The following is a 10,754-nucleotide window of genomic DNA, read 5'->3' on the forward strand; positions in this document are numbered from 1 at the left end:
AGAAGCACCTTTGGCAGTGAATACAGCTGTGAGTCTTTCTGGGTACGTCTCTAAGAGTTTTCCACACCTAGATTATGCAAAATTTTCCCATTATTCTTTCAAAAATCTTCAACCTCTGTCAAATTGGCTGTTGATCATTGCTAGATGGGGCAGGGCGGGACAGGACAAGACAGGGCGGGGCGGCAGGTAGCCTAATGTTTATGGCGTTGGGCCAGTAACCGAAAGGTTGCTAGATCAAATCCAAGAGCTGACAAGGTAAAAATCTGTCGTTCTGCCCCTGAAGAAGGCAGTTAGCCCCCTGTTCCTAGGCCATCATTGTAAATAAGAATTTGTTCTTAATTGACTTGCCTAGTTAAATAGACTTTCAAGTCTTGCAATCAATTTTCAAAAAGATTGAAGTCAAAACTGTATCTCAACCAATCAGGATCATTCACTGTCTTCTTGGTAAGCAACTCCCATGTAGATTTGGACTTTTGATTTATGTTATTGTCCCGCTGAAAGGTGAATTTATCTCCCAGTGTCTGGTGGAAAGCAGACTGAACCAGGTTTTCCTCTAGGATTTTGTCTGTTCTTAGCTTCATTCGGTTTACTTTTTATCCCGAAAAATTCCCCGGTCATTAACAAGTACAAGCATACCCATAACATGATGCAGCCACCACTATGCTTGAACATATGGAGAGTGGTACTGAGTAATGCATTGTATTGGATTTGCCCCAAACATTCAAGTTAATTGCTTTGCCACATTCTCTGCAGAATTACTTTAGTGTCTTGTTGCAAACAGGATGCATGTTTTGGAATATTTTTTTCTGTACAAAATGTATTCTTTTTACTCTGTCAATTAGGTTTGGATTGTGGAGTAACTACAATGTTGTTGATCCATCCTCAGTTTTCTCCTATCACAGCCATTAACCAATTTTTCAAGTCTCCATTGGCCTCACGGTGAAATCTCTGAGTGGTTTTCTTCCTCTCTGGCAACTGAGTTAGGAAGGACACCTGTATCTTTGTAGTGATTGGGTGTATTGATACACCATCCAAAGTGTAATGAATAACTTCACCATGCTCAAAGGAATATTCAATATATTTTTTCATCTACAAATAGGTGCCTTTCTTTGCGAGGTATTGGAAAACTTCCCTGTGGTTGAATCGGTGTTTGAAATTCATTGCTCGACTGCGGGACCTTACAGATAATTGTATGTGTGTGTGAGATGAGGTCGTCATAAAACAATGTAAAACACAAAAACAATCTTTCTTCCACACAGAGTAAGGCTATGCATCTTATTATGTGACATGTTAAGCAAATCTTTACCCCTGAACTTATTTAGGCCATAACAAAGGGTTTGAATTCTTACTGACTCAGGATATTTCAGTTTTTCATTTTTAAATTATTTTGTTAAAATGTCAAAAATCCACTTTGACATTATGGGGTATTGTGTGAAGGCCAGTGATATAAAACAACTAAATGTCCATTTTAAATCAACATGTGGAAAAGGTCAAGGGGTGTTAATACTTTCTGAAGGCACTGTATAAAATGTGTGTGTGTGTGTGTGTGTGTGTGTGTGTGTGTGTGTGTGCGTGCGTGTGTGCGTGTCCAGTGCTGACCTTGTCATTGTCAGTGCACAGCTGGATAGCGTTGGGAATGAGGCGGGCCGTCTTCTCCTTGGTCATGCTGCAGATATCCTTCAACCGCACCGTCAGCTAGAGAGAGAAACTGTGTAAGACTACAGATAACACAGACAGTCAAAGTCCTTGATTGGGAAAATAAAAGAATGGGTCCTCAACAATACTTATTTTGGTATACAGTGGAGGGAAATGTAACACTGCTCAAATTCATAGACAGCGCTCTAGATGCAAGAACTGACAGGCCATGGCATCCAAGAGATTTTATGGTTTGAACCATAGTTTTCAGCTATACATTGTTTGTTTGCATTCTTGTTGCTTGTTAACAATGATATAATAAAATCTTGCACATATATTTTTATTTTATTTATTTAACTAGGCAAGTCAGTTAAGAACAAATTATTTTTTACAATAACGGCCTACACCGGCCAAAGCTGGGCCAATTGTGTGCCACCCAATCGCAGCCAGTTGTGATACAGCCTGGATTCGAACCAGGGTGTCGGTATTGACGCCTCAAGCACTGAGATGCAGTGCCCTAGACAGCTGCGCCACTCGGGAGCCAAATAAGACAGAAATGAAATAGATTCCCAAATCTCAGACGGTAGCTTTAGTACTGCAGTTTATGGAACAAACCAAGCAAATCAACTCTGTTTTAATTTTAAGTCGAATACCTTCTATTTATAGAAAATAGATAACCTCATTCTTATGTAGAGGCTAACTTGGGGCAGTAAGGGACAGAGTAACCTAGTGGTAAAAGATACCAAAGTCCATACCAGCGTTTCCCAGCGGAAGATGTTGCTATAGAAACAGATCCAATTTTCCGAGACGTAGAGGCGCCCCTGCAGCAGGATATCTCTTTGCAGGGCACAGGAGTAGTCTGCCACACAGGGTCAAAGGTCATCCGGTTATTAAAGGTCATGGGGTTATTAGAGGCTCATCGCTCTAGCAATAAATATAAGACATATAAACATCTAACCAGTCTATTTATGTTATCATGCCAACGCCTTGTCACTAATTATCATGCCAAACAGTCTGGCTTCATTAATGATAGAATGTTCATATTTGAAGATTGCTGTGAAGCCAGGCCGTTTGGCTTGACAATGACAGAAATGGAGTTGGCAAGAGCACAAGACATTGTGCTCTCGTAGACATTCCTGCAGTCAGCATGCCAATTGCTTGCTCCCTCAAAACTTGAGACATCTGTGGCATTGTGTTGTGTGACAAAACTGCTAATTTTAGAGTGGCCTTTTATTGCCCCCAACACAAGGTGCACTTGTGTAATGACCCTGCTGTTTAAACATCTTCTTGATATCCCACACCTGTCAGGTGGATGGATTATCTTTGCAAAGGAGAAATGCTCACTAACAGGGATGTAAACAATGTGTGCACAACATTTTTGAGAACTACGCTTTTTTGTGCCTATGAAACATTTCAGGGATCTTTTATTTCTGCTTATGAAACATGGGACAAACACTTTACCTATTGTGTTTATATTCTTGTTCAGTATAGTTTTTCATTGATCATTCCATCTTACTCACCCACAATGAGGCGTTCTGAGTCGGGTAGCTGCTTGAAGAGTTTTCTGAAGTCCTCATTGCGTTGCTTATACGTAGGACTCAATACCTGCAGCGGGGAGAGAGGGATAACATAAAAAACATTGAGAGAGACAACCCATTTACACAAAAGTAGTCTACTCATTAATATAAATACACACATAAAATATTTTATAAACACAAGCAAGTGTAATCCCCCCACCGACGCAACGAACAAACTGTGAACATATTTAATTATTTGAATATCATCTTTTTTTTCTGAAAATTGTAGTAGACTTGTTAAAGTAGATTTCCAAAGTTACCATTCAGTGATTTGACCATGGCTACTGCATGCCTTGACTCAAACAATGTGTGCCCTCTGTTTCCCTACAACTTGTCAGAGCATGAAATCACCCAGAACCTCCTATCACAAACTAAACAAGCACTCTAAAATATGCTGATACCCGGGCTTCAGCTGGAGTTCCCCCCTCTGTCTCCCTTCCCCTCTGTCTCCCTGTCTCCCTTCCCCTCTGTCTCCCTTCCCCCCTGTCTCCCTTCCCCTCTGTCTCTCTTCCCCTCTGTCTCTCTTCCCCTCTGTCTCTCTTCCCCTCTGTCTCCCTTCCCCTCTGTCTCCCTGTCCCCCTTCCCCCCTGTCTCTCTTCCCCTCTGTCTCTCTTCCCTCTGTCTCCCTTCCCCTCTGTCTCCCTGTCTCCCTTCCCCCCTGTCTCTCTTCCCCTCTGTCTCTCTTCCCCTCTGTCTCTCTTCCCCTCTGTCTCTCTTCCCCTCTGTCTCTCTTCCCCTCTGTCTCTCTTCCCCTCTGTCTCCCTTCCCCTCTGTCTCCCTTCCCCTCTGTCTCCCATCCCCTCTGTCTCTCTTCCCCTCTGTCTCTCTTCCCCCTGTCTCCCTTCCCCCTGTCTCCCTTCCCCCTGTCTCTCTTCCCTCTGTCTCCCTTCCCTCTGTCTCCCTGTCCCCCTTCCCCCCTGTCTCTCTTCCCCTCTGTCTCTCTTCCCTCTGTCTCTCTTCCCCCCTGTCTCCCTTCCCCCTGTCTCCCTTCCCCTCTGTCTCTCTTCCCCTCTGTCTCTCTTCCCCTCTGTCTCCCTTCCCCTCTGTCTCCCTGTCCCCCTTCCCCCCTGTCCCTCTTCCCCTCTGTCTCCCCTTCCCCCTGTCTCCCTTCCCCCTGTCTCCCTGTCCCCCTTCCCCCTGTCTCTCTTCCCCCTGTCTCCTTCCCCTCTGTCTCCCTGTCTCCTTCCCCCCTGTCTCTTCCCCCTGTCTCTCTTCCCCTCTGTCTCTCTTCCCCTCTGTCTCCCTTCCCCCTGTCTCCCTTCCCCTGTCTCCCTTCCCCTCTGTCTCCCTTCCCTCTGTCTCTCTTCCCTCTGTCTCTCTTCCCCTCTGTCTCTCTTCCCCTCTGTCTCTCTTCCCCTCTGTCTCTCTTCCCCTCTGTCTCTCTTCCCTCTGTCTCTCTTCCCTCTGTCTCTCTTCCCTCTGTCTCTCTTCCCTCTGTCTCTCTTCCCTCTGTCTCTCTTCCCCTCTGTCTCTCTTCCCCTCTGTCTCTCTTCCCCTCTGTCTCTCTTCCCCTCTGTCTCCCTTCCCCCTGTCTCCCTTCCCCCTGTCTCCCTGTCTCCCTGTCTCCCTTCCCCCTGTCTCTCTTTCCCTCTGTCTCCCTTCCCCCTGTCTCCCTTCCCCCTGTCTCCCTTCCCCTCTGTCTCCTTCCCTCTGTCTCCTTCCCCTCTGTCTCCCTTCCCCCTGTCTCCCTTCCCCCTGTCTCCTTCCCCTCTGTCTCCCTTCCCTCTGTCTCCTTCCCCCTGTCTCCCTTCCCCCTGTCTCCCTTCCCCCTGTCTCCCTTCCCCCTGTCTCCCTTCCCCCTGTCTCTCTTCCCTCTGTCTCTCTTCCCTCTGTCTCTCTTCCCCTCTGTCTCTCTTCCCCTCTGTCTCCCTTTCCCCTGTCTCCCTTCCCCTCTGTCTCTCTTCCCCTCTGTCTCTCTTCCCCTGTCTCCCTTCCCCCTGTCTCCCTTCCCCCTGTCTCCCTTCCCCCTGTCTCCTTCCCCTGTCTCTCTTCCCTCTGTCTCTCTTCCCCTCTGTCTCTCTTCCCCTCTGTCTCTCTTCCCCTCTGTCTCTCTTCCCTCTGTCTCTCTTCCCTCTGTCTCTCTTCCCTCTGTCTCTCTTCCCTCTGTCTCTCTTCCCCTCTGTCTCTCTTCCCCTCTGTCTCTCTTCCCCTCTGTCTCTCTTCCTCTGTCTCTCTTCCCCTCTGTCTCTCTTCCCCTCTGTCTCTCTTCCCCTCTTTTTCTCTGTCTCTCTGGCTCTCTTTCCCTTTGCCTCTCTTCCCTCTTCCTCTCTGTATCTATTTCTCTCCCTCTCACTGAAAGGAGAGATTCACATAAACACATTTTCTTCCAGAGTGCTGCTGACCACTGCCCAGTCTGCCTGTCTATCCACACACAAACACTGCATTCTTTAGCCTGAAAAGGGAGGGAATGCAGCCAACTAGCCCTCAGAGTGGTGGTAATGGTGGTGGACTGGATACACATCACCTTGGGTCACTCTAACCACCCCAGTGCTCTGTAAGGTAAGCGCCATTGGCCTAGAACTAAAGCTAGTGTTACTTTGCTGGCCACACAGTTGGATAGCGGGTACAACTACTTTAAAATGGAGATTGGCCCTGGGCATGCTGTCACAAAAGAGGCCTTTACGGGAATAGGAGAAGAGCTCTCCAGTACATCTCTATGGGTCTACCCTATGATGAATGTAATTAGTTTGTAAGGAGTGATAAGACCATTTTCAGAGCAGATGATACAAGAGAAAGAATGTGGTTAGAGACCGAAGTATATACAGTACCAGTCAAAAGCTTGGACACACCAACTCATTCAAGGATTTGTCTTTATTTTTATTTATTTTTACATTGTAGAATACTAGTGAAGACATCAAAACTATGAAATAAGACATATGGAATCATGTAGTAACCAAAAAAAAAAAAAAAAACTTGAACTCTGTGAAGCATTTATTTGGGCTGCAATTTCTGAGGCGTAATTAACTCTAATGAACTCATCCTCTACAGCAGAGGTAACTCTGGGTCTTCCTTTCCTGTGGCGGTCCTCATGAGAGACAGTTTCATCATAGCGTTGATAGTTTTTGCGACTGCACTTGAAGAAACTTTAAACATTTTGGAAATTTAATGGATTGACTGATCTTCATGTCTTAAAGTAATGATGGACTGTTGTTTCTCTTTGCTTATTTGAGCTGTTCCTGCCATAATATGGACTTGGTCTTTTACCAAATAGGACTATCTTCTGTATACCACCCCTACCTTGTCACAACACAACTGATTGGCTCAAACATATTAAGAAGGAAAGAAATTCCACAAATGTACTTTTAACAAGGCACACCTGTTAATTGAAATGCATTCCACTACCTCATGAAGCTGGCTGAAAGAATGCCAAGAGTGTGCAAAGCTGTCATCAAGACAAAGGGTGGCTAGAATCTCAAATATATTCTCATTTGTTTAACAGGTTTTTGGTTACTACATGATACTATATTTGTTATTTCATAGTTTCGACAACATAGAAAATAGTAAAAATAAAGAAAAACCATGGAATGAGTATGTGTGTCCAAACTTTTGACTGGTACTGTATATACACACAAGTATGTGGACACCCTTTCAAATGAGTGGATTTGGCTATTTCAGCCACAACCTTTGCAGACAGGTGTATAAAATTGAGCACACAGTCATGCAATCTCCATAGACAAACATTGTCATTGTCAGCCTTACTGAAGAGCTCAGTGACTTTCAATGGGGCACTGTCATTGAATCCCACCTTTCCAACAAGTCAGTCAGTCAAATTCCTGCTCTACCAGAGCAGCCCCGGTGAACTGTGAGTGCTGATATTGTGAAGTGGAAACATCTAGGAACGACTCAGCCACAAAGTGGCTCACAGAACCGCCGACTGCTGAAACGCACACAAATAATCTGCCCTCAGTCACTAACGAGTTCCAAACTGCCTTTGGAAGCAATGTGAGCACAATAACCATTCATCAGGAGCTTCACGAAACGGGTTTCCATGGCCGAGCAGCCGCACACAAGCCTAAGATTGCCAAGCATCGTCTGGAGTGGTATACGCTCGCCGCCGTTGGACTCTTGAGCAGTGGAAACGCGTTCTCTGGAGTGATGAATGACGCTTCACTATCTGGTAGTCTGATGAACCTGGGTTTGGCGGATGCCTGGAGATCGCTACCTGCCCGTTGCTGTTTCAGCATGACAATGCCCCCGTGCACATTGAGGCCCATACAGAAATGGTTCGTCGAGATCGGTGTGGAAGATCCTGCACAGAACCCTGAGGTCAACCCCATTTCACCACTTTGGGATGAATTGGAACACTGACTGCGAGCCAGGCCTAATCGCCCAACATCAGTGTCCAACCTCACTAATGCTCTTGTGGCGGAATGGAAGCAAGTCCCCGCATCAATGTTCCAACATCTAGTGAAAAGCCGTCCCAGAAGAGTGGAGGCTCTTATAGCAGCAATATGGACCAGCTCCATATTAATGTCCATGATTTTATAATAAGATGTTCGCCGAACAGGTGTCAACATACTTTTGGTCATGTCGTGTGTATACAGTGGGGCAAAAAAAGTATTTAGTCAGCCACCGATTGTGCAAGTTCTCCCACTTAAAAAGATGAGAGAGGCCTGTAATTTTCATCATGGGTACACTTCAACTATGACAGACAAAATGAGGAAAAAAAATCCAGAAAATCACATTGTAGGATTTTTTATGAATTTATTTGCAAATGATGGTGGAAATTAAGTATTCCGGGTTAGGGTAGGCTGTCATTGTAAATAAGAATTTGTTCTTAACTGGCTTGCCTAGTTAAGTAAAGGTTCAATAAATAAAGGTTCAATGAATATAAAGACCAAAACAACTCTAGTGATTCATTGCTATGCAACGCTCTGAGCAATTAAGGTCCTGTCCCAAATGGGCCCTGGTCAAAAGTAGTGCACTGGATTCTAATGCACTGGTTTGGGAATTTAGATACTTTCTAAACAGGGAGATGAGAAGTTTATGAGTCCTGTTTCAACCCCAAAGCCGTACAAAATAATGACCGTGACCGCATGTAGACCACAAGTCACTTTGGTCACAGAGGTACCCCCGACTTGATTATCCGCTTGGAATTCTCAAACTGTAACCCCCACCACCAACACCCTTCCGCCCCCACCCCAGCTCAATGGAGGGTGACTTACGGCTGGGACCCTCTCTGACTCCCAGTCCCAGGTCTCCCACTGGGCCTGGGCCTCGGCCTGGATCTCATCGTCTTGTGGCTGAGGGATAGCCTCCCAGTCAGACAGACACTCCCAGTCTGTCCCATTCTCGGTGTCCATGCTGACTGAAATATCCATGGCCTGGGCCTCTATGTTCTTTTGGCTCTCACCGCTCCCCTCCCTCTTATTTTCTTTCTCTCTTCTCTCTGGTCAGAGGTGTGAGCAGTGTCTCTAAGCCTGGAGAGTGGTCGGTGCTGGTCTGGTATTCCCCCTTTGTCGTCGAAGTGAAATTCTTTGCCGTCTCTGAGAGCCAAATGTTTTTTAGGCCTGGGTCATGATTCTGATTGCTCCCTTAGACGCGCACACACATGCGGACACACACACACACACACACACACACACACACACACACACACACACACACACACACACACACACACACACACACAGTGCCGATGCTGCTGTTGACCTACAGTAACCTCAACCCTCGGGGGAGTGGTTGTTTGTCATCAGCCCCTCCCTCTCTATCTCTCTCTCTCTCCCCCTTTCTCTCTCCTCTGGTATGGTCAGAAGTAATACAACACGTCTCTGAACCCTCCCAGAGAGCAGTGGGAACCAGAGCTATCTGGAACGATATCGGTCACAACTACAGGTCGACCACCACAGGTAGCTAGCAGAGCTTTGGTGCGGAGCATAACTTAAAAAAGACAGATTTATTAACAGCATATTTCACAACTCAGTACTCAAGAACGAAGGAGTGTGAACGTTTCCTAACGCTACAAAACCGGTAGAACCTAGAAACTATGGGTGTCCCTGCTATCACACACACACCCACATTCATGACTGACATGTAACTCATGTAAACCCTGGTGACCAGTGGCAAGCGGAAGGCTACTCCTTTCTCCAGCTAAAAGTCCAGGCTGGGAGATGGCAAGAACTCCAGATGACAGCCAGGGTCAATAATGACTCTGATAAATCCATAAAGTACAGTTAGTTAGTGTCCACAATGTAAGCAGGAGACCCCTTTTTCTGTAATGGAAACGTCCCCCACCCTCCCTCTCTGTTTTTGGAGAAAGTTGATCCCCCCTCGTAAGTCTTGAGAGGCCAGTTGAGCCAGGTGCACCGGTTGGTCCGGGTTAAGAACGGTCTAAGACCAAGTCAGGACCAAGTTAAACCCGGGTTAAGACACCTGGGACAGACACAGGACAAGCCTCCAGCCAGTTAAAGATTTCAGAGGAAAATGCAACAATGCTTTGTAGTCTGGAATCAATGGGTGGACCAGCGTTGCTTTTAAGACGTTGGTTTAAAACAGTCCTCTTCACATGGACTTCAGAGACATCTTCTACGCCCAGGATAGAGAAACCTCGGGAGCGAAGACACTGCCGTCATCCCCAAAGTAATGTCAGAGAGCGATACCTCCAAAGGTGCTGTAGAAAGGCACGGTCTCCTCAAATGATTTCCCAAAAGCAATATTTATCCCAACATATCAACACACACGCAATCCACATGGAGGGGGGAAAAAAAGCACATCTTTCCACACGGACACCGAGAAACCATACAAGCCCAGCTCAAGCAGTCTCAACATCTAAAAATACAATTCAGCAAATCAAAATATAATCCCCAAACAAAAAGAGCAGTCGCCTCTTGCTCGCTCTCCTTCTCTCACTCTCAGTCGTATTCCAATGTGTGAAAACGGACACACACACACACACAAAGTCTTTGTCCTCAGTGAGAGGGCAGAAAACCGAAAAAATCCTCTTGGCCAGTCTGGGATGCTTTGTCCAGTGAAGGACCAGCTACTCATCAATGAACGTGGTCAACAGTGCATCCCAGGACAGAGTGTAAACCCTGTGACTGACCACACGAACCACTGCACACTACTGACCGGGCAAACCACAACAGAGCTCACACCAGGACTCTAGTCCTACTGCTGAAATTGCGCTCTCTCTCTCTCTCTGCTTTATAACAAAAAAGCTGTGTAGGAGGAGCGAGTGTGTGAGTGTTTTTGTGTTAAGGGAGAGAGAGAAAAGATAGAGAGAAAGAGAGAGAGAGAGGGGAAATGGGAGGGCCCTAGCCCAGTGGGTGGGGTGGGTGTAGAGGGGTACTTGAGTGCAGCAGGAGTAAGTTTGAGTGTGTGTGTGTTTCTGCAATGTGAGTGTGCGCGTTTTGAGCAGTGTGCCTGCTGTGGGTGCCTGTATGGTTTTATGGGTATGAATCCCGTCCAAAAACCCTTCTCCCTCTCCTCCTCCTTGTCCAGTCCTTCTCTCTCCCTCCTTCTCAGCCTGTCAGAAAGCCTGTTTCTACCCCACCCCATGGTGGCCCAACACATCACAACAACACTTCAGGAAGTTTAGAGAAC

The 10,754-nt window shown here is 46.3% G+C and overlaps 1 protein-coding gene across 4 annotated transcripts in view; it reads right to left on the minus strand.

The window, feature by feature from the left end:
- Positions 1-10,312, minus strand: part of LOC135548855 (protein Aster-B-like) — a 22,591-nt gene extending 12,279 nt beyond the window's left edge. For all 4 annotated transcript variants that reach the window (XM_064978886.1, XM_064978885.1, XM_064978884.1 and 1 more), the window contains exons 1-4: positions 8,378-10,312; positions 3,156-3,240; positions 2,391-2,494; positions 1,600-1,695 (exon numbers count right to left, since the gene is read on the minus strand). In XM_064978886.1, the coding sequence (XP_064834958.1) occupies positions 1,600-1,695; positions 2,391-2,494; positions 3,156-3,240; positions 8,378-8,533 (441 nt within the window). In that variant the 5' untranslated portion in view covers positions 8,534-10,312. The remainder of the gene's footprint in view (positions 1-1,599; positions 1,696-2,390; positions 2,495-3,155; positions 3,241-8,377) is intronic.
- Between the last annotated feature and the right edge of the window lie 442 nt (positions 10,313-10,754).

Source organism: Oncorhynchus masou, chromosome 11, assembly GCF_036934945.1.
Source record: "Oncorhynchus masou masou isolate Uvic2021 chromosome 11, UVic_Omas_1.1, whole genome shotgun sequence".
Classification (NCBI taxonomy): domain Eukaryota; kingdom Metazoa; phylum Chordata; class Actinopteri; order Salmoniformes; family Salmonidae; genus Oncorhynchus; species Oncorhynchus masou.